Source organism: Neopsephotus bourkii, unplaced genomic scaffold, assembly GCF_033783945.1.
Source record: "Neopsephotus bourkii isolate Nb327-2 ecotype Australia unplaced genomic scaffold, CSIRO-AGI_Nbou_v1 NB_107, whole genome shotgun sequence".
In the NCBI taxonomy this organism is placed as follows: Eukaryota; Metazoa; Chordata; class Aves; order Psittaciformes; family Psittacidae; genus Neopsephotus; species Neopsephotus bourkii.
In genome coordinates this window covers 2,780,474-2,803,972 of record NW_026900624.1, presented here as the reverse complement: position 1 = coordinate 2,803,972, position 23,499 = coordinate 2,780,474, and the positions used below count along the sequence as shown (strand labels likewise).

At 39.2% G+C, this 23,499-nt stretch overlaps 1 protein-coding gene across 1 annotated transcript in view; it reads left to right on the top strand.

Moving 5' to 3' along the window:
• The window catches only part of ANO2 (anoctamin 2), a 182,092-nt gene that overhangs the window by 55,998 nt on the left and 102,595 nt on the right, over positions 1-23,499 (top strand). The window contains exons 11-13 of the mRNA XM_061357995.1: positions 11,364-11,498; positions 13,987-14,147; positions 17,942-18,024. Of these exons, the coding sequence (XP_061213979.1) occupies positions 11,364-11,498; positions 13,987-14,147; positions 17,942-18,024 (379 nt within the window). The remainder of the gene's footprint in view (positions 1-11,363; positions 11,499-13,986; positions 14,148-17,941; positions 18,025-23,499) is intronic.

Genomic DNA, 23,499 nt, shown 5'->3' with positions numbered 1-23,499 from the left:
TTATGAAGTGAGTATGCTAAGGTTACTGATGTCACAAAGAGCTGATTAATCCTTCTGAGACAAAACATTACTTACCTCCTTGAAAACCGGCAAGTTATAATCTTCTTAATGGACATCTTGAAACACTTGCAGATGGGAACCCATGTATGAACTGAAATTCCCGATAAGGGACTATCATTATAGAGGGGAGGTCCCCCTTTCATTATTACGATGAGATTACATCCCCCTACGGAAGTCAAGCAAAGCCAGTTCATTTTTAATTGTGGTAGAGATTATTTTAATTGGTGCTTCTAAAGCACTGGTGCTTCTAAAAGCTTCCAGCTCATCAGCTCCTTCTAACCCATCTAATTTTTCATGTTTTCATTTCTATTTCCTATTGTTAGGATTTCACTTAACTTCCTAATAGCCAACAGGCTACATTATCTACAGCAAGATTATTTTCAAATCTCCAAATGCATGTATATGCTTACCTTGCTGTTAAGCCTAAGACTGGGAAGACATGGTCATTGTAAAGATTAAGACTCTGTATATAATAACTCTTTTTGCAGGAGTAAGTTGAAAAGTGTGTTAACCAAAATATTATTTATAGTGTATAACATGTAAATCAAAACTTGGGAGTTTCTGTTACTCAGACTGTCTGCCTAATATACTCTCTCCTTCCTTTTTTTAACTTTTTGGGGGGGATGGAATATTATTTCAACTTCACAAGTAACAAGATTCTGGGCCTTCATTGCTGCATGCCTGTGTTGAACCAGCCACCAGTTTCCCCCTGTTTCTACACTTGAATGCTCTCTTCCTAAAACACAGCTGCCCATAGCTTTCTTGGCAGTTTTTAAGGCAGTAACAGACCTCCAGTGTTCTTGAGTTTGACTGTCTGAGCTCTAGATACAGTTGTCTTCACTTTCAGTGTCTTAGGGCATGTGTAGTGCAGTGCAATAGTCTATCAGGCCCCAAAAGTGTTATTTCTGGTTTGCTGTTTTACCTTTTTTCTTCTTTCATCAATCTTCACCACAAAAAAACAGAACTGAGTGTATCTGCTTACCTTACTTAGGATAAGGCAGTTTTATAGTGGCAGTAAAATAAGAAAAGGGAGGTTCTGTTGAAAGGGCATTTTTATTGTCCTCAGAGATAAGTTGTTCTTCCTCAGCAAAAGTGTGGTTGAGATCAATTTCTGGTACAGCATTCCCCTAACTGTAGCCATCTATCTTACTTAATACATTAGCACATCACTGCCCCTTTCACCACAGTGTTTTGTAGCCACATCTTCACCTCTTGAGAGAGAACATTTTGGAGTTATTGATCATCAATGTGCAGATTCTCCTGTATGTTCTAATCGCTCTGCTTCCCCGACACTCTTCTGTTATTATTACAAACTAACATAATCACACATATGATCTTATTTTTTAGTGTAATGTAACCACTTTGGCAGAAAACAGCCTTGTAATAGGTGGTTGTCTCACAGGGATTGAATAACCTACTTGAATGCTTGGCTCAGAGGTGAGCCTAATAATTCCAGAGTAATAGCTTGAAAGAACCCGGTTTAGCAGAAGATGTCGCTGCCCATGGCAGGGGATTTGGAACTAGGTGAGCTTAAGATCCTTTCCAACCCAAACTACTCTGTGATTCTCTGATACAGCACCCCATTCAGCGGTGGGGTGGCTGACCCAGCAGGTCAGTCTTACACTTCCCTGATTCATGAGATCCTGGAGAGGGTCCCCTTATACCAGGTGGGTAATGACAGTAAAGAAAACAGTTCTTGGTAAACAACTTAATGACTCAGTTCCCATACAGAAATATGAGAACACTATGCAGTTCTTCCCTGACTGTCTTTAGCGGGTCTGTCTTCAACATTGACAAAGATTCTGAGGCTATATGCAAGGAATTCTTTATAAGGAAAAAGAGAAAACAGCTTTAAGCCTGGGAAAGTGCAGTAATTGAACAAAAGTAACATTAAGTAGAAAAATGCCTATGAGCTTCACCAGTCACTTTGGCAGTAGTCCATCTAGCTCCTTTCCAAACCTCTGATGAGAACGTGGCTGAAGGAATAACCTCAGCATATCTTCTCACTAGAACCCTTTTACACTTTGGGTCCAAGATCTTTTTATAGTTCCAAGGAACAAAGATTCATTCCTAACATGAGGTACATTCAACTTACGGTTCATCAACATTAAAGCACTAGCTACAGTGGGAAGTGCTATGCCAGCATCCACTCAGCCTTGGTGTTGTGTTTTGTGCCAGTTTTTACAACAGAGACCTTCCTGGACAGAGCCAGAAGCAGGTGGGACGAACTCCTAGTTGTTGTGAAAGGAACATTTTCTCCATTATTATAATTCTTTCCCCTTTCCAGTGTCTTTGTGATCCCATTATCCCTCACAACCTCAATTTATTTATGAAAGGACTTTTTATCATGTCATACATCCACATGGACTGCATATTAAATGCGTGATGCTAGGACTGCACTTTTCATTTGCAGTTTTAGGGAGCTTCCCTTCCACCCCTGAGACTTCAAGTCACAGGACTTACATGAGTGCTCCAGCCTGTGTTTATTTCAAAGCAGATGGGGTTTGCTCCTGGTGCATAAATCACTGAGGAACTTGTATTGAATTGTTCTGCTGGACGCAGGCCTGTGACTGCAGTGAGATGATTTACTTACAGCTCTGCATTTTGTAGAATTTGCCAGTCCTGGAGGAAGTGGTTTTCTCTCTCTGTTTTTGGCAAGAGCTTGGTCTTATTTATCGGTGCTTGTATGAGAGATGGTATTTTAAAACAGTAGGCTTGTATTGCAGTGGTGAGGAAAACCAGATCCCTGCTTTGTGATAAACATAATTCCCTTGCTTCAGGTCACTGTCTAAGGACTAAGATTCCTTACTCCTTTAGTGGGATTTTCAAAAGCTACATCCAGCAATGGATGTGCACACCTACATCAGGATTTATGCAAAGCCAAGGTACTAAGACTGAAGTTACTGTGCAGTTTCCTGGTGCCTCCCCCTTAGACTGTGTGGTTTTACAGGCAGCTACAGTTAATTTTTATCTGTGAGCGGAACTGTCTCAGGCCAAATTCTACAGTATGTATGTATAATGACTAAACTTCACAGCCAGAAACTTGTATTTCTTAATGGACTAGAGCGATAGGTCCCAATCCAGCAGGTATCTTTGGAGGTGATATCAGGGTATTTTGATAGGAAATTAAGCCTGCTTTATTAAAGTGGAGAAATGAAAGCCAGACGTGGGAATCCACAGCTGGAAACAAAAGAGAAAGTCCTGCACAATTTTATATACATGCATACAAATATTTGTAAGCATTTAAAGGTCTGTATGGCTGGGAACTGCAGGGAGTAGGAAGCAGTTGCTGCATTTGGGTGATTACAGGTCTGCTACACTTTCCTTTAAAATTGTTGACATCTTAATCACTGTAGAATGTTCTGGGTATGTCAATGTGGGGTGAGAGGAGGTCCTTTTCTGACTCATTGAACACTGACAAGGGATTGAGACCATCCCTTGTCAACACCATACTAGTCAATACTAGTTCATGAGGTTGTTCTTCTCCAGGTGCACGACTGCCCTTCTCTTTGTTGAACTTCATGATGCTCCTGTCAGCTCATTTCTTTAGCCTCTTGAGGGGGCTCTGAATGGCAGCATGACCCTCTGGCATATCAGCTACTCCTCCTGGTTTTGTGTCATCAGCAAACTTGCTGAGGGTACACTGTGCCACATTATCCAGATCATTAATAGAGATGTTAAAAGAGGACAGTATTAGACCAGTATTGACCCCTGGGGTACACTGCTAGTCACCGGCCTGCAACAAGACTGCCACTGATAGCCATGCTCTGGGCTGGCCATCATCCAGTTTTCAATGCACCGCACTGTCTGCTCATTCCACCCATACTTCAGCAGCGGCCCTATGAAGATCTCATGGAAGACAATGCCAAATGCCTTATTGAAGTCCACATAGACAATACTCACTGCTCTCTGTGATCTACCAGGTCAGTCACTTCATCATAGAAGTTTATCAAGTTAGTCAAGCATGATTTTCCTTTAGTGAAGCCATGCTGACTACTCCTGATGATTTTGTCAGATTTAATGTGCCTGGAAATGGTTTCCAGAATTAGCCATGCCATCACCTTCCCTGGGACTGAGATGAGGCAGGTAGGGCTGTAGTTCCTTAGGTCATCCTTCCTGCCTTTCTTGAAGATGGGGGATGACACCTGTTTTTCTCCAGTCTTTGGGTACGTTTCCTAGTTGTCATCATCAAGCAAAGATTATCAAGAGTGGCCTTGAAATGACATCTGCCAGCTCCCTCAGGGCTCGTGTGTGCATCCCATCAGGCCTTATGGACTTACATATGTCCAGTCTGCTTAAGTATTCCCTGACCCGATCCCCTTCTACCAAGGCTACATCTTCCTTTCTCCAATCTTTCCCTCTGATCTCTGGGACCTGTGATTCCTGAAGGCCTGAAAGATAATGAACCAGAAACTCACGTGTGCCTTCAACTTGCAGGATGCATTTGAAAGTGTTTTGTTTGCCATTTGTCAGTGTCTCAGAAGTCTTGAGTACTAGCAGTTTAAATTTTAATTATTCATGTTCTGTAGCTCTCTTAGAGTCTCAAAATGACAAAAGGCAAGTCTTGCTATCTTAAGGAGCGCAGCAATACTGTGACTGAAAAAATTTATTACACTTGGCTTTAGTGGAAATTATACATCTCTTTATTAGCCACTAGATGGAGTCTGTCTGACAGTAGTAATACAGTGCAAATACAAGTACTTACTGAAGGAAATACATAATTCAGTGTCTGTAGTAAGGCTAAGTTATAATAACTTGAAAAGCAAGAGAGATATTGTTATAAATCAAAGTTATTTCTGAGAAGTCAGTGTTTGAGCTTCAAACTCTGTTACCCTACATGAAGAGAATTGTGCAAATTATCTTGTGAAAAATAAAGACGAGGAAAGTGATAAAGTAACAGTGACCTCACCTTTTGTTCAAGGTAAAAACTTGGGGAAACACCCCATTTGCAAGTAAAGCCAGAAAAGCTAGTGTTAAAAACATAGGAAGAAAAAGACTAGGTAATTTTCCTGACAGTCTAAAATAAAGGCAGATTCACTATGTCATATTAAATAGCTTAGTCCTTATTTGTAGGAGATTTAGAGTAATTATGAGAGAAAATGTTATAACTGAATGAATTAGTTTCTTACATAGAGCGTCTCTTGGTGTGCTGAGGTGTTTATGGAGTGAAACTGTACTCCTTTCCTCATAGGCAACCTGTATTAACTTACATTCGTATTGACTCAGCCTCAGGTAGCCAGGCTGCCTGCTGTGGATTTTTAATTTGCCAGGTTTGGAGGGTTACTGACATTTTGATTGCTTAAGTGTGCTAGAGAAAGTAAAGTAAAGAAAAGTAAAAAGAGACACTGAGTGTATTGCCTACTTTCAGAGACGCATAAAACATTTGCAGGCAAAGAACATCATCGACTGAATAATCAGGCACTTAATACTTTCAGGAGCTGAGGACTGCTTAAGGTTAAGGATTGCTATTGCTGTACCTAAAGTGCTATGTATGAGTACATTATTATTTTTATATTCTGGCATGTCATATTCTCTTTGTGTCTAGCTCTCTGGTAAGAGATCTCTTTGTGGGGATCGGGACACTTTACAAAGGCCATACACTAGTCAAATAATGCTCTGTAGAAGAACCAGAGGTTTGTTAGCTCCCATATCGGAGAGGAGAATGCAGTTACAGTGCTTCTGATTAACCAGCACCATGTTGCTTGCTTAGGCAATTGGTAGGTAGTCAGCCTTAACTTCTCTCTAAGTCATATTACATGTCTACTTATTATGTTTCTATTGTTTGTATTACAGTCAGTAAAGAAAGGCTCTTTAGTTTAATAATTCACCACCACAAACTATGCCCTTTCAGTTGTATTCTGACAATTTTCTGGAGTGGAATCAGTAAGGTTTGTTAGTCTGAAGCTCTGTGAATTGCTAATCCTGGTTATCTTTAACATGGTAAGGTTTGATCTTTTGTTATTTTAAATTGTAGTTAATACACAAATCCTGTGATTCTATTCTATATATTTTTCTCAGGTTTTTCAATACATTAGAAATTGAGAAATTAAATATTCCCTTTCTCCATACACATCACCTTCTCCATAAAGAGTACCTTGTTATTGTGTTGATTGTACTTATTTCTGGAGCCAAGAGATTAGGGGAAAGCATAGTTCCACATCTAAAAACTTTTCTGTTCTCTAAGGTATTGCCATATTTTGACTGTTTGGGTTTGGTTTTGGTTTGTTGCGTTTTTTTTTTGTCATATAGTGGTTCACAAGTAATATTTCACAGTGCGTTGGAAGAAAATATATCTGTGGTTGATAAAATCTGTAATTTAGGCGGGTTTGGCTCCAGGGTTCATGTACCATTGGAGGATACATCAAATATTTGTTAACTAATGTTTTCAAAGACAAACTTCAACTAAGAGGGATTAAATGCCCCCTGTGGCAGTTTGCTTCGTTCTGCTTTCAGGCAAAAAGGGTCAGATTTGTAGTTTCTCTGTTGGCCTTTGGTGAATGCTCCTAGTTAAAAGCACTGTGGATGACTCAGTGCATTAGTTGCTAGAGAAAATACACAGAGTATGAAGTCTTTCATAGGTATCAAAAGCCAGGCTGTGGCTCTAAGCATTGTTTCAGGTCTTACTGATCTGGTACCAACTGTTCCAAAGTGAGTGAGGGCTGAGGTCACAAACATGAATTTTAGAACTATCTTTCAGCAGTTGGGTTTGGTTTCGAGTTCTTGTACAGGCTTATCCACTGTTTTTACAAACCCTTATAACTCATAACCCTCACAAACCCACAAACATTCTCTACCACACAGTCTTGATCTTCATCACCAATTTAGGGAAAACCGTGTACTCTCACCTTGGACAGAGGCTCCTTTCTTTGTTTTCTGTATGCAGAAAAAGTTGACTTTTGTAATGGACTTTTTCTTTCCTGCCTCAGACTCAGCTGCATTGTAATTTAGATGAGGTTCTGTGGTTGGTTTTTTCCTCCTCTTAAAATTTTAATGAAAAAAGATTTTCAGTCTCTTGGCAAGTTGTTCCGAGGGGTGTTGTCTTCTGCCAGGAGCCTTTCTTGGCTTCCATATTTCTCCATTTGGTGCACTTTCTTTATATCTGATTTAGCACTGATACATTTCTTCTTGGGACTGTCTGGACAGAATATGTGCGTATATGCTGTCAGGCACAAACATGGTAGAAATCTCCAGGATCTCTGGATGCACAGCAGCCTCAGTGCTGCTGCTGAGCAGTAATTTCACCCAGGTGTCTCAGATGGTTGTAATAAACACTTGAATCCTACCCTGAGAAAATTTTCAAATGGAGAAAGAATGACAAATCCAGGAAAGCTTGTACATGGACAACTCTACCTGGTGTGAAACTGTGGGATATACGGAGATGTTATATCCTATTCCTGGTTCAGTTATAGTGACTGGGCTTTTTTTTTATACTTCAGCGGTCTTTCTGAAATAAATACAGTTTTGAGATGGAAACTTCAATTTGATGGTAACTGTTATCTCAGAAACAACGAAAAATATCCTCTGTTCTGAACAATGTTGTGGCAAATATGCTAGAAATTAGTTCTATGTTTGTAAAGGTATTAATTGTTCTGCCTTTGGTTTAATGGTGACAAAGCCTCCTGAAGGAATTAACTGTATTCCTTTGCAACAGGTTGCTGTTTTCTCCACTGGTGTGTCATAGCTGTTAAGAGGCCTACACTGTGAACTGGCTCACTGTGGGTCAGAAAGCGTATGCATCTGGGCTGGAAACTGGAGAGGAAAAGAAAGTTTTCAAACTGGCTCTCTAACAGAGATGCTCTGACATGACACTATCCTTTCAGAGGACTGCTTGTGTCCTTTCTTCTGACAGTAGAAACACTATAATTGTGCCCAAAATCTGTGTGAATATGTTTATTTTGAAGGCAGACGTAATATATGTGACTCATTTGACCATTTGCACAGGGGAAAGCCTACCCAATAAGTAGCTGTAAATCAGTTTGGTTTTGTGTAGAAACTATTTCACCACTACAAGTGTGAAGGCATGAATTGTGGCAAACATGAAAAATCAAATGGCCTAGAATGGGGTATGGAAATTCAAAAACTGAAAAGTTTTGGACAGATTTCCCAGTTAGGTGTCTCAATATCCACAGTGTCTTTTCCTTGCTTTTTTAACTTTGTCCCTGAACAACTCCAGAGTTCTTTCCAGTGTGTGTCATGCACCACATGCTTTATTCACATTCCAGGTATCCCACATTTGTTTTCAAAGAGTCAAAAACTAAGGAGTTTTTTAGTTCTCTCTTTCTTCCTCCTTCCACAAATCTTAGTCTATTTATAAATTGCACAACTTGGCATGGAAGCACTGTGACCAACGTGCAAGCATGGCATTTAATTATCAGTTATTCCTTTTGATGTTGGTTTGGCAACCAGACAGACAGAAGTGCATTGCAGATGTCTGGTTCAAGTGTTACATGAGTGAAGCAGAGGGAACTGAGTAAACATTTGCACTGTGTCCTTCTTAATACTTCTTATTCTAACTCTGCTATGAGAGGGAATACACTTCCTGTAGGTGGTTGTTTATTTTTTCAATGCTGTTTCTGATCACTTGCTTGAAGCACAACTTTTGTTCAGCTTCTGAAGGAGTTATGGATCATTTGGCTGAATCCTTAAATACATGATTCTTACTCTAGAGAGCTTAGTGCTTGGTAGGTGGCCATTTTATCAGTGTTCAAAAAGTCTTCCAAAGTGAAAGACACAAATTTTTGCCTTGTACTGTAACAACATACAGAACAAAATGCTTGGCAGCTGCTTCTGATAGAAGCAGTATATGTGCACTATTAAATCCATTTACCCCTTGCTTTGGATGAGAACTGCTGTTCTCATTGTGCATGTATTCACAGAGGAACATTTATCTACCTTAGAATAGAGCTGATGTGAAAATAAAGTTCATGCAACACAGAGGGCATACTTTCTTTTTTTGTGGCACTCTGCAGTGGGCCACCCATGACCATACTTTGGAAAGGATTAGTCCTTAACTTTGTGTGGATAGATGTAAACTTGATGTGAGTTAGCTACTGAGGTAAGGCAAAACCCTCATCTCAATACTCCCCTTTTTCTATGGCAGCATAAATCATTAGTAATTCCTTGAGGATAATAAAATAAGACTGGTTTTATCCCAACATAAATGAGAGAAAATGGCAAGATCTTGGTGAAAAATGTGTAAAAATTCCTTTTTTTGCTGTACATCTTACTCTACCCTTAACGAAAACAGTTGCTTCCCTTCCTTCACTGTAGTAATTCTATTTAACTTTTTTTTTTTTTCCTTTTTGTGTGCAGATATTTAGGGCTAGTATGTTCACATTTGAGAAAACTTTTATAAGTTTGCTTTTTAAGTGAAATAGCACTGCAATTTGCTAACATGAAGCTATTGTCTTGAGTAGGGGTGGAATGCTTTCAAACCTTGTGTAAATATGCCAGTGCAACTTTCTTAAGAGATTTTTAGAGGAATGTTACAAAGAAAGTCACTTCATGGTATTAAAGTCTGAGGCCAAAATTGCTGTGTATAGATGTTGTTACAGGTGGTCACACGTGTCTACAGAGGCTTGACTCCTATTCAGAGCAATGGGAGAACAATTATTGGGATATGTCAAAAAAGGACCATGTCCACATTCTGTTTTTCTGGCTTGGTAACTCATATAAACTCATCATGCTTTCAAACAACGCCATTGTTCCTCCTTATATTATTTCTCTTTCTGGCACGTTGGTGAACTGAGCTTGGGCACAGAAGTCTTAATTATTTTTATTTTTTAAAACAGTTAAGCCACAGAACATTGTTCAGTTTTCTTCTTGGCAACTGCTTTTTATCCATGCTGCCAGGACATTGTTGAGCTCCTCTCACTTTCTCTTGGCATGTATGCAAAGAGTAACCCTTTCTTTATAGGTTGCAGATTGCATTTACCACTGGAAGGTTTAAAAACTCTAGTGGAAGCCTCATGAGCCATAAGCAACTTCATGGACCCTGGTCATCTGCTCTTTACTGTAATGTTTCTGGCTTCTAATTCACTCTAATTTACTTTCTTTGGTAGCTTGTATCCCTTTGTCAAAAAAATAGAACAGCTTAGATTGTGAATTATTTTCATGTCTGCTTTGACCTATTTGGAACACATTACTAGCTATGCATGTTACCCAACTCTACAAATAAGGAGGCAGTAAGAAGATAATCAGAATAATTCCCCCTCTCCTTTTTGTTCCATGTTCTTACGATGTGGCCAGTGATGTTTGCCTTACTGGCAAATGCAAGATGTGTCACTTTCCAATCAGGAGGATACTGGAGAGCAAATCAGTTCTCCTTCTGCCCTGTGCTGCTTCAAGGCCATTGCTGTTATGTGTTGACTCTTTCTTTCTGCCACCATAGTGTGAATGTATGTCTCCCTGATTCTAATGCAATGAATGCTCTCTGTTATAGCTGCATTCCATCTAGCACTCCTCCATATTATTTTTGTTTCTGTCTGTGCTGCTTTTTTTAATCTAATTTAGTTTCATTTTAATGATGGTGAGTTTTTGAGCTCTCTGAAACTCTTGGTGTTTTGCAATATTTGCAATAACTCCTAACACTACTTCGGAATGATCAGCGAGTTTCATCTATGTCTAGTTTGCTTCTTGCAGTGTGATTCATGAAGATGTTGGGCTGAGTACTAACACAAATTTATCAACATCTACAATAAACTGTTCCTCAGAGAAGAAACTGGGCTGATTTTTCAAACTAGCTGTCCAGAGACAGTTAATTTTTCAAAAATACTGTTTCTGAAAAGCCAGTGCTTGGGAAATTGAGTTTGCTAGTCTTTTAAGATACCAAAAGGATGTTGTCAGTATGTTCCCATAGATGTCATTTCCACGAGTCTCACCAATTGAATCCAGAACTACAGAAGCAAAGAATGGTGGCATATCTAAATACTCTTCTGAGGAGACAAATCCTTTCCAATGTTTTCAGCTAAACATTGTTGAAATTCTGCTACTTTTGATGGAAGTGAGGGATAATTCACTGACTTTACTTAAGAGACGCAATAGCTGCTGTTCTCCTGAAGCAGATATTAAGTATGCATTACAGTGATACAGGACTCTTTAATTTGTCAGAATGGAGAACTCCAAATTACGTGAATCACCCCCTTCATTTGCTGATATTGACTTCAAGATACTTAAGGTTTTCATCCATGCCTAATGTATTTTGACATTCAGTGAGTGTTTAGAAGCTGTAAAACACAATTGAAAATTATACAATTATATCATTGACAAGTCTTTTGTCTCTTTTTTTTTTTTTTTTCCCCCAGAAAGTATTTTGGAGAAAAGATAGGACTTTATTTTGCATGGCTGGGCTTATATACAGAATTCCTCATTCCGTCTTCAGTAGTTGGGATTATTGTATTCCTCTATGGATGTATAACCATTGAGAGTGACATTCCTAGGTAAGCTTCTCTGTGATCAATAATCTGCTACTTGAAAATTACAAGGCTGTGGTGGGTTTTTTAATCCTTAGTGTGAATAATTGCTTCTAACATGTCTGAAGAGGGGTGATGTATCATCAACAGCCCTGGGAGCATTAGAAATACACATGCATTAGATAGGTAAGACATTTGAATGACACACATTTATTTGGCTGTTTGGTGTTGCAGCTACTGAAAATGAAATTTTCAGTCTGTCTACTGCATTATTGTAAGTTCTTTTTTAAGACATCCAATTGCATTTTTTTTAATATCTCCATGCTCATCCAGAAAAACTTTGTGCAGAACTCATTGAAGTTAATACAAATACACTGGCTGGATTACTTTATTTTTAGTAAAATCAGACTATTTGCACAAGTGAGATGAACAAAAGTTAGCAGATCTAGTATATTTGATATCCACAGTATTCTCCTTGACAGTTACAAAAGGTGTTGACTTCTGTGCTGTGTTCTGAGGGTGTTATATACTAAACAAAACCTGACAAATAGGTACAGTGATGTTAATGCTAATTACAATGCATTAAAATGTTATTTAATGATGGTCAATATAGGAATAATTATAATCACGGTCTGCTTCTCAGTGAGAAAAACCCAATAATTCCTCTGTTGTCTGTGTCTGACTTCTGGCGGAGACAGGGTACTAGATTACTAGTTCTGCTGGTCACACTTGCTGTGGCAGTTCCTGCATTCTCTCAAATGAGTTGGCAACTTTTAAAGTTAAAATTGGCAGCTTACTGCAGTAAGGCATTATTACTGATAGGTAAATAAGTAACAACACATCTTAGTCAGGGTTTGTTTTTCTTTAGCTTGAACTCAATGAGTCTTGATGGGCTGTGGGAAAGCTTCTGCTAACATTTAAACTTAAGTGAGATTTATGGCTAAGATGTATCTGCAGCACCCTCTACTGCCTTTTGAAATAGAAGAGAGCATTAACGTTAACGATATGATAGCTGAAAACAGCTGTATGCTTTTCAAATGATATGATACTACAGTTTGAATAGTTATTTTTTTTTCATTTGATGTCATAGAAGAATGCTATTTAATGGTGGTAAATATAAGAATAATCGTAATCATAATATGCTATTAATGAAGCAGGATTGCAAGTATTTCCTTAGCTTACAGTCCTGGCAAAGATTCTTGAGCTTTGCACTACTCAGTTCACCTGAACAAGACTGTGCAGCTACAAAGGTCTTCCATATACAAACATTATGGAAAACCTAGAAAGCATACTCAGCAGTGTCAAGCAGGCTTATTTAAGAGACAGTGCTAACAATTTTGTAATTTTTTTTGGAAACTGAGTAAATACAGAGCAAATAAGACTAAGAATTAAAATATCAACCTTAAAGATTTTGAAATCTGCAAAAATCTCTTATCTCACATTTTCCAGAGGACAGCAGAACAAATATTGTAAACTGAGGGAAAGGAAATGCAACTTAATATCAGAATATATGAGACAGAAGTGGAATATTTCTTGTTTTTATAAGATTTACTGCTGGGGGAGGGGATTTTTCCCTTTTTTTTTTTTTTTTTTAACTTTTTAAAAATTAGGTTAGCACTCTGTACTAGAAAAACAAGGAGCTATGGAGACCAAGAATACCACATCCACATCCAGCATTCAAAGTTGAGAATCCTGAAATGTAATGGTATCTGTTTTCCTGAAACCACTGTACACACAATATCTGAACCCCCTTAAAGCATATTAGTATGACTACCTAAAATAACTCCTTACACTTGAAGAATTTAGCCAAAACCTAGTGGAACAGATGAGAAGTGGTATTAAAGACCTATGCTGGAAAAACTACCATTGCTTTTATAAGTACCTCACAATAAAACACAGGGCAGAATTGAATCTCAAAGTAGATGTTGTGAAATATAACATCTCTGCTAAGAATGAGATGCTTGGCGGGTGTAAGTCTTTCAAATTCAGTACACATATGTCAATTTGCGCCAAAACCTAGCATATCTTACAAATTGTGTTGCAGATCTGTTCTGTCTGTGACACGTACCAACCAACATGCCCGGGTACTGGTTCTGGCTTTTATGCAGACACGCATGGCCAGTCCTGATACACAAAGTGGCATGGTATGTGACATGGATTTTTGTGCCAACATGTTAGAAATATGTGTTTTGTCAGTGGCACAGAATTTCCTTTACTGTGGTTAACCTCAGTCTTTAGAGAAGCAGTCTACTCCGATTCACTAATACAGTATAGTGATTAGATTGGTTGCTGTGTTGCGCTGGTTTTCTGCTGGTAAATTGCCTGTAAGTATTTTAATATTCCAGTGCATGGCAGTGTGCTTTTGAAGAAACATACAGCTGCTGTCCTGTGCAAGTGCAAGCCATATATTTTACAAAGAGCTTGTAGTAGCTATGATGTGATGCTTAATATCAATACTATATACCCCCCTTTTCTGAGTCATAACACTCAGAATTTGTGCACTTGTCATTCATAGCAAAGAAATGTGCGACCAGCGCAATGCCTTCACCATGTGCCCCCTGTGTGAAAAGTTCTGTGATTATTGGAACCTCAGCTCTGCTTGTGCTACTGCTCGAGCTAGCCATTTGTTTGACAACCCGGCCACAGTCTTCTTCTCTATCTTTATGGCTCTCTGGGGTGAGTATTTCTTTGCATGTTAACAGTGTCATTTGATCTTTGCACTCCTGTCAGAAGTGAAAGCTGTGATGCACAGTAGTAGAACAAATAGTAGCCTTACATATAATGAAGTGCTATTAGATTAAATGTGATATCTATAGCTTTATGAAACTGATAAGCCTCAGAAGGCCACGTGGGGCTGTCAGTGCTGAGACTGGAGAAAGCAATATTACAAAGCTTTCCACTGTCAACAGCAAGCTTGGGAATAAATGGAAAGGGGTTGGGTAGTTCAGGGAAGAAAAATGTGCTCTTTATCTCTCTACAGGCTTGTTTAATGGCACTTCTAATCTTTCTTTGCCATGTTTTTTCTTCATTTTTCTTGACATGCTGCTTTAACATCTTCTGCATTTGTGGCCAGAATGTATTTGGGGATTGGTATGGTGGAGGCAGCTGAAAGGGTTTAATTTAAGCACAGAGTGCACTTCCATGTGGGACAACTTAGTCACATCATTTTATGAAAATTTTATAGGATTCCAGAAACAATGGAACTATTATTGTTTTAATTATAATACGTTCTAAAGTATTCCATTTAAAGAAGCTTGGTTTTCTTCAATGGCAAATATACCCTGTCTCACTGAGGATATCAAAACACTTCATAAAAACTGATGAGTGTGTTGTAATATTATTCTTATTCTGGCCTCACCTCTGCCCTCAAAAGTGCTTGTGTGTATTGTTGCTGGCGTTATGCCCTCATTCACTCTAGATCTATCATCTTGTTTATTCTGAAAGTTAAAGGTGTTATTGCTACTTTAAAATGATTTTTTATTTCCCTATTCATTGTTCACAAAATGAAATTTTCATTCTTCATTTGAAATTGAGCAAATATATTATTGCATCATGGCCATTGCTCAGCAATCAGTGTGTTATACTTTGCACTGAAAAATATATGCATTGAAATTCATATACTTTGAAATTTTGCAGCTTGTTTTAGAGATAACTATTTGGTAGCTTGGTGTTGGGTATGAATAGCAGAGGCTTTTAAGGAAGTTGCAGACAGAACAGACCAGAAGAGGTTTTTGCTTACCAGTTCCTGGAAACCCTTCAGCAGGAGTTAGAAAATATATGTGTGCTATGACTGAGAGAAATGGCAAAAGATAATGATTTATAGACTCTCACAATGACTTATTTTCCTACTTCAGATTGCTGCCAATTACAGAGTAAACTGGCAGAAAAGGTTTAGCAGTTTACCTGCTGTCATGAAGCATGCTATACACTGCATTGTCCAAATTTCAAGATAGCTGTTTGGACAGCATGTGTGTGCATGACAATTCATGTACTCTTTCATAAGCAAATAATGTTTTCCTGACAGAGAATCTGTATTGTAAACTTGCATTCATGCAAATGATTATTTCCATGCAGCCTCATCCAAAACACTTGTATTTTAGTATCAGCAATGCAATGTGCAAAGCAAAATGTTGATATATCATTGCTCTAAAATTAAATAGTAGAATCTGTCAAGTAACAGAATGGAACAAAAAGTTCTATACGCACTGCTTTTAAAAAAAGTATGAAAGTATAACAAAATTCTTTCTGAGATGTAGTCCCACTCAAAAAAATATTTCCCATAAACTGGAAAAGTATGTTCTTGGGACCATGATAACTGAACTTACCAGTGCAAGAAAATACAGCTGTCATACACAAAGAACAGCAAAGTGAAATCAAGTGTCCTTTACTAACTCTACCCAGCTTGCCTATTAAGTATTAGATTACACCAAGTTTGTTTCCTTACTACAAGGAGACAGTACTGGTTATATCTAGACCTCATTCTGCTGAATGACAGATCTCACTCACGTACCTAATCATCTTGCCTTAGTATCTTGAGTAAATGACTATTTCTACGTTGAGTAAATGTTGCCTGAATGCTTTGTCATAGGCTATAGTATACTGATGTGGAATATGGCATGTCTAATGACTTAGAATTGCATACTTAGAATAATAAAGTATGTTAATTTGAGCTGGCTTCATTTTGTGATGTTGGGCACAAAGTGCCTTTCATCCTGCTTGCCTTCTCCCATTCTGTTAAAGGCAGGTGCCACTATATGTTAGTATCTTGAAAGGAATCATGCTTCCACTAGATGATCTCGATGCCTCATAAATTATCTTTGTGATTCCAGCAACATTGTTTGCAAATGTCCATATTCACAAACTACAGAGTAATGCCTGGCTAATAGTGCTTAATGTCACTGGTGTTCTGGGAAGCTGATTTCATCTATCAGTCAGATGCATTTATTAGAAGAAAGGTTGAATATAATGGAACTGTTTTTCTGCTAGTGTAAGTCAGTGCAATCTTGCCGATTTGAGAACAGCTAATGCATCTAGCCAAATAAGTTCTTTAATAGCTAAATGTGGAACTGACTTTCTGATTAACAGAAAAAGTGGAAGGAGTAATAGCATCCTGTAAAATAACCAAATATTTTTGTGTTTAGGATATCTAAAAGTTCTTGTGTTTTCAGAGCATGCTAAATATAGCTTTTATACGTCTTTTTCTCTATAAGGAAGGAGAAGAGACTTAATTGCTTGATGTCTGGATTTACTTTCAGTGTTCTTCCAGTCGTGTTTAAGCAATATTTATTTCTTGCATTATAGTAGGATATCTGTTCAGAAAATATTGGCAGCTAACTGTAGAAATAGACTCTGCCTTGTAAGAGTCAGGTGAGTTTAATAGTAGCCTAACTTTCCCCAGTGTTATCTTACATCTTACGCCAAGCGTAGATGTAAAGGAAGCTGGATCTCATTCTACACTTTTGTGTGTCTTGTAGAACTATATACAAGATATTAAAAATTCTATTAACACTGCTATGACCTAACAAGATTTTTACAATCCCCTTTTCATCAGCTGAAAAGGTGAATCGTAAGAAGAATATGTTTATAGATAATAACTTTTATTAAGATAGTGGGTGGTTTTGGTTGGTATATACTGGTTTAGTATTGATATAGTCATCTGAAAATAGGTGTCCACAAGTCAAAAGTAAGAAATGTTATTTCTAATAAATCTATAAGCTGGTAAATCACGAGCAGCTAGGCAAAGGTCTATCTGGAGGGCAATTATGAAAGAAAAATCAGGAGACTGTAAATATGAGACAAGAGTGCAACATTTTTTCCTTCATATGAATGAAGAAGAAAAAGTAGGAGATTGAACTACTAGCCAGTCCCTTAGGACAAAATCACTCTGTCTATGCAGGAGAAAAACATTCAGCTGTACCACTATAAAATATTTCAAAAGAACATTTTTTTTTCTGCATGTTACTAAGGTCTTAGTTTACATACAGGTGTTAATGATTTATTTCAGTAGAAGGCTACACCTACCTTCTTCATATGTTTCTGACTGATTAGAAACACTGAAACAGCAACATCTGTTTAGAGTGTCACAGATTAATACTTAGACCTAGCTTTGTACTCATGAATTATAGAATGGCTCATGGTAAATTAAGAGAGATGATGCTCTTGGGGTGGATATCAACAGATATGGGGTCAGTTCCCTGACAAGTATTTACTGATACCTTTGGGCAATTCATATTGTTTTTTCCTATATTTTATTTGTAAAAAGACAGTAATTATTGCTTCCAAGATTTGCTTGTATTCCTTCTTTAAAATTGGGCCTGATGCTGTTGCTTAGTGCTTATTTATAAAGGGCTGAGCATAATGGGTTTCAAATATCATATTGAATTTATTGAATATAGCAAATATTCAAATATAAGTAACACTATAGTGTACTTGATTTATAATTTTAGTTTATCTTTGTTTTGTTTTTAAAGCTACAATGTTCCTTGAACAATGGAAACGTTTGCAGATGAGATTGAGTTACTTCTGGGACCTAACTGGACTAGAAGAAGAAGAAGTAAGTTTCCTCTCCCTGTGCTGATTTACTGTATAAATTATTCTATACCTGAATATATGCATAAATATTTAGATTTCTCATGAGTGTTCTCCAGCCCGATGCAGTTCATAAGTAGATTTTTTTTCTAAATTACTAGAATTTATACAGTTTTGAGTACCAATATATCATTAAAAAAAAATCATCACCAATATCTTAATAGTCAGCACTCTAATTTTAATAATCAGTGTTGAAAAGGCCTATATGATAACAGTAGACCAGTCTTTGCTAATAATGCTCATATGCTGTTGCACAGAAGGCAGTAACAGAATGATACAGAATAAATTCTTCCTCCTACAGTTGCTACTTCATTACGTATAACAAAAATTCTCTGTGACGATGATTGTAATGTGTCAGGGTAACATACATAATATTTGCATCCTGCTCTATGCTTCATTTAAGATACCTTAGGCCCAAAGATCCTGAGCTCTAGGTACTCACCCATAGAGCTGTTGCAAACAACAGATGGAGTTAGTTTCTTGAGAACAATTTTTAAGTGCTTTGCAATGAGCCCATGGGCCTTCTAGCTGTGCCTGAGTTGACCAAAATGTGAAACATACTTAGAATCATAGAATAGTTGGGGTTGGAAAGGACCTTAAGATCATCAAGTTCCAACCCCCCTGCCATGGGCAGGGACAACTCGCACTAAACCATATCACCCAAGGCCTCGTCCAACCTGGCCTTGAACGTTGGCAGAGATGGAGCATTCACAACCTCCCTGGGCAACCTATTCCAGTGCCTCAGCACCCTAACAGGAAAGAATTTCCTCCTTATATCCAATCTAAACTTCCCCTGTTTAAATTTTAACCCATTACCCCTTGTCCTACCACTACAGTCTCTAATGAAGAGTCCATCCCCAGCATCCCTATAGGTCCCCTTCAGATACTGGAAGGCTGCTATGAGGTCTCCACGCAGCCTTCTCTTCTCCAGGCTCAACAGACTCCACGCAGCCTTCTCTTCTCCAGGCTCAACAGACCCAACTTTCTCAGCCTGTCTTCATACAGGAGGTGCTCCAGTCCCCTGATCATTCTCGTGGCCCTCCTCTGGACTTGTTCCAACAGATCCATGTCCTTTTTATGTTGAGGACACCAGAACTGCACACAATACTCCAGGTGAGGTCTCAGGAGAGCAGAATAAAGGGGCAGGATCACCTCCTTCAACCTGCTAGTCACACTCCTTTTGATGCAGCCCAGGATATGGTTGGCTTTCTGGGCTGCAAACGCACACTAAAGCCAGCTCATGTTCATTTTCTCATCGACCAGCACCCCCAAGTCCTTCTCCGCAGGGCTGCTCTGAATCTCTTCTCTGCCCAGCCTGTAGCTGTGTCTGGGATTGCTCCGACCCAGGTGTAGGACCTTGCACTTGCCATGGTTAAACTCCATAAGGTTGGCATCAGCCCACCTCACAAGCAAGTCAAGGTCCCTCTGGATGGCATTCCTTCCCTCCAGCGTATTAACTGAACCACACAGCTTGGTGTCATTGGCAAACTTGCTAATGGAGCACTCAATGCCACTGTCCATGTCAACAATGAAGATGTTAAACAAGACCGGTCCCAACACCGATCCCTGAGGGACACCACTCGTTACTGGTCTCCAGCTGGACATTGAGCCATTGACCACAACTCTGTGTGCAGCCATCCAGCCAGTTCTGTATTCACCGAGTGGTCCATCCATCAAATTGATGTCTCTCCAATTTAGAGACAAGGATGTTGTGTGGGACAGTGTCGAACACTTTGCACAAGTCCAGGTAGATGACATCAACTGCTCTACCGCTGTCGATCAGTTCTGTAGCCCCATCATAGAAGGCCACCAAATTGGTCAGGCAGGATTTCCCCTTAGTTAAGCCATGCTGGCTTTCACCAAGCACCTTGTTGTTTTTCATGTGCCTTAGCATGCCTCCCAGGAGAATCTGCTCCAAGATTTTGCCAGGCACAGAGGTGAGACTGACTGGTCTGTAATTCCCTGCATCATCCATTTTCCCCTTCTTGAAAATGGGGGTTATATTTCCCTTTTTCCAGTCATCGGGAACTTCACCTGACTGCCATGATTTTTCAAATATGATGGCCAGTGGCTGAGCAACTTCATTTGCCAGCTCCTTCAGGACCCGTGGATGGATTTCATCAGGACCCATGGACTTGTGCACGTTCAGATTTTTAAGATGGTCTCGAACCAATTCCTCTCCAACAGTGGGCCCAAGGTCTGCATTCTCACAGTCCCTGTGTCTGCCTTCTAAGACTTGGGTGGTGTGGTCAGAGCCTTTGCCAGAGAAGACTGAGGCAAAGAAGTCATTCAGAACCTCAGCCTTCTCCAAATCCTGTGTAGCTAGTTCACCTGAGAGCCTCCTGAGGGAGCCTACGTTGTCCCTAATCTGTTTTTCATTTGCTATGTACCTGTAGAATCCCTTCCTGTTATCTTTAATATCCCTAGCCAAGTTTAATTCTAACTGGGTCTTAGCTTTCCTAACCTGATCCCTAGCTTCCCGGACAACATCCCTGTATTCTTCCCAGGCAGCCTGTCCTTGCTTCCACTTTCTATAAAACTCTTTTTTCATTTGAATTTTCCTCAGCAGCTCCTTACCCATCCAAGGAGGTCTCCTGGTCCTCCTGCAGCACTTCCTTCTGGTTGGGATGCAACACTCCTGAGCTTGTAGCAGGTGATCCTTAAAGACCAACCCAGAGTCTTGAGCCCCTCTGCCCTCTAGGGCTATATCCCATGGAACCTTACTAAGCAGGCTCCTGAAGAGGCCAAAGTCTGCTCTCTTGAAGTCTAGGCCAGTGAGCTTGCTGCACGCTCTTCTCACTGTCCTGAAGATCTCGAATTCGACCATCTCGTGATCGCTGCATCCAAAGCTGCCCTGGAGCGTCACATTTCCAACGAGCCCTTCCCTGTTGGTGAGCACAAGGTCAAGCATGGCACCTCTCCTTGTCAGCTCCTCTATTACTTGCAGAAGGAAGTTGTCTTCCACACAATCAAGGAACCTCCTGGATTGCTTGTGCCAGGCCGTACCGTCATTCCAACAGATGTCAAGGTGGTTGAAGTCACCCATGAGAACAAGGGCCTGTGAGCATGAAGCTTTTCCTATCTGCCTGTAGAGTGCTTCATCCGCAGATTCCTCTTGATCAGGCGGTCTATAACAGATCCCCACAGGTTTCCTATCCCTGTTTTCCCTTTAAACCTGACCCACAAGTTCTCTGTTAACTGCTCACCTGTCCCCAGACAGAATTCCATACTCTCCAGCCTATCCCTAACATAAAGGGCAACTCCCCCTTCGCTCCTGCCAGGCCTGTCTTTTCTAAAGAGTCTGTAACCTTCCATTCCAACACTCCCGTCATAGGAGCCATCCCACCATGTTTCTGTGATGCCTATAATATCATACTCCTGTAGACAAGCACACATCCCTAATTCCTCTTGTTTGTTCCCCATGCTACTTGTTTATTAGCATTTACAATGTCTTTATATTTGTTTTTCATTCTGCCATAAATATCATACTAAGAACAGGTAGACTTTGGACCTTCCCTTACATATCCCCTAACAATAGATGTGGCTTTAAAATAGGGTCACATTCAGTAATTCAGAATTGCAGCAATTAGATTCTCTTTTATAACTAATGGTGAGCTGAACACCTGTATGGAACAATTCAGTGTGCCTTGCTGTCTTCATAAACTTAATAAAATGTTGTCAGGAAGTTGAGTTGTTGGCTTACCTTGGTTTTCTGGGAAGATTCATATTCTTTTCTTCATGTTCCAGCACAGTTCCTTAAACAACAGACCACATACAAGCCTCCAGTCCTGCTACTTGAGCTCAGTTCAAATAGGATGTAGAGTGCAAATAACCTAAAAAAAAAGTAAGCTGACATCATGATCTCCATGATGTAGCATGGTGATAAAGTTATTCCACTTTTGCCTGTTCCTCAGATAAGAATCATTGGATAAAATGAAAAAATAATCCTGAGAACAGAAAGCAGAATCCAGTATTTTTCTTATTTCATCACTATGCCATAACACAGCTTTTAGCAATGTCTTTAGTGTAAGGGAGACCTCCCAAATGTCCCTTCACTGATGACTTGACTACAACCTCCTTTATTTTGCCTCTGCTTTCTCAGCTTTTTCACTGCTGTCTAACCAGTTATGACATGGGTGATGCTCACAGTATAAACCAGTACCCACAGCTTGTAAGCTGTCAGGGAAACCAAGTGCATCAGCACTTAAGGAGCTACTGCTTGTCCTATATGGAATGTATACTGCTGTCTGGGAGAACAGAAATTTTGTGGTAATTGCAGTATAGACTGAGAGGCTGGAGAACAAACTCTTGGCTCTGCAGCATACTTGATGAACCCACTAGATTTTATTGAATTTCAAGTTCATTGCTTGCAGAACAAAATCTTAAGGTTTAGCTTGATATTTGCAAAATGCTATGAAATAATCTATGGAGTCGTGAGGTCCTGTGGTGAAGAGTTCTGAATTGGTAAGAGTTTGTGGGGAGGAACTTTGGAATCAGCAAGGATCCTTTGTTTATGACAAGGGAAGGAGTGCCAGACACATCTCAGCACAAGCTGAAGAATTAGGAATGTAGTATAAAAATAAGGCCGGAATGGACCTTGAGGGGCCATCCCCTGGGCATGGTAGGATCAACTCTACTTAAAACATTATGCAAAGATGTTGTCTAATTTGTTCTTAAATAAATCCATCAGTGGAGATTTCATTTTCTCTCTAGGCAATCTATTCTAATACTTCTCTATTTGTACTGCTAACAAGCTTAGTGTCTTAAACCTCCTTGCTAAATATTCATTTTTTCTTGTTCTTTCTTTCACAGAGTTTACCTCTGTCCTCTTTTCAGCAAATCTAACATAATATTGCATTTGTCTGCCAGTCTTTTTTTTTTTTTAATATAAACTAGCTTCTGCTTTTTCAGTCTTTGTTCTTTAACTGTTTTCTGGTTGTTTATTCTTGTTCCTTTCTGGCCGTTTTTTAATCGACCCCACTTTTTCTTTAATGCTCAAAATGGATGTGTCTCTTGACCTGACATCTGAAGCAAAAAGCCATACCCTATATCACCTGTCACCTCTTGGTACTTCAGGAGTACCAAAGTGAAAAAGTTAGATTAGGTTTTGTTCAGCTTGTATCCATTAGATTAATAAAGATGAGGATAAATTTGTAGGACAGACACTGGCCTCATGTTTCAGTGGTGGTGAAGTCTTCCCAAGTGTAGAAAATTATGGTGGAAAATGGAAAATTTTGTTTAATTAGGTTAGGCCAGAAGGAGCTAGAAGTGGAATGCACAGGATCACTTAGAGAGCAAGAAAAAAAAGGGACAAGGAAGAAATTCAGAAGGCTTAACAGTTTTAAGGCTAGGTGGTATTAAGTTACTTATTTTTATCATTTTGTTTAGAAAGGAAAGTTATGGAACCAAACCACAGAGGAAAGCAACCATAGATACTGAA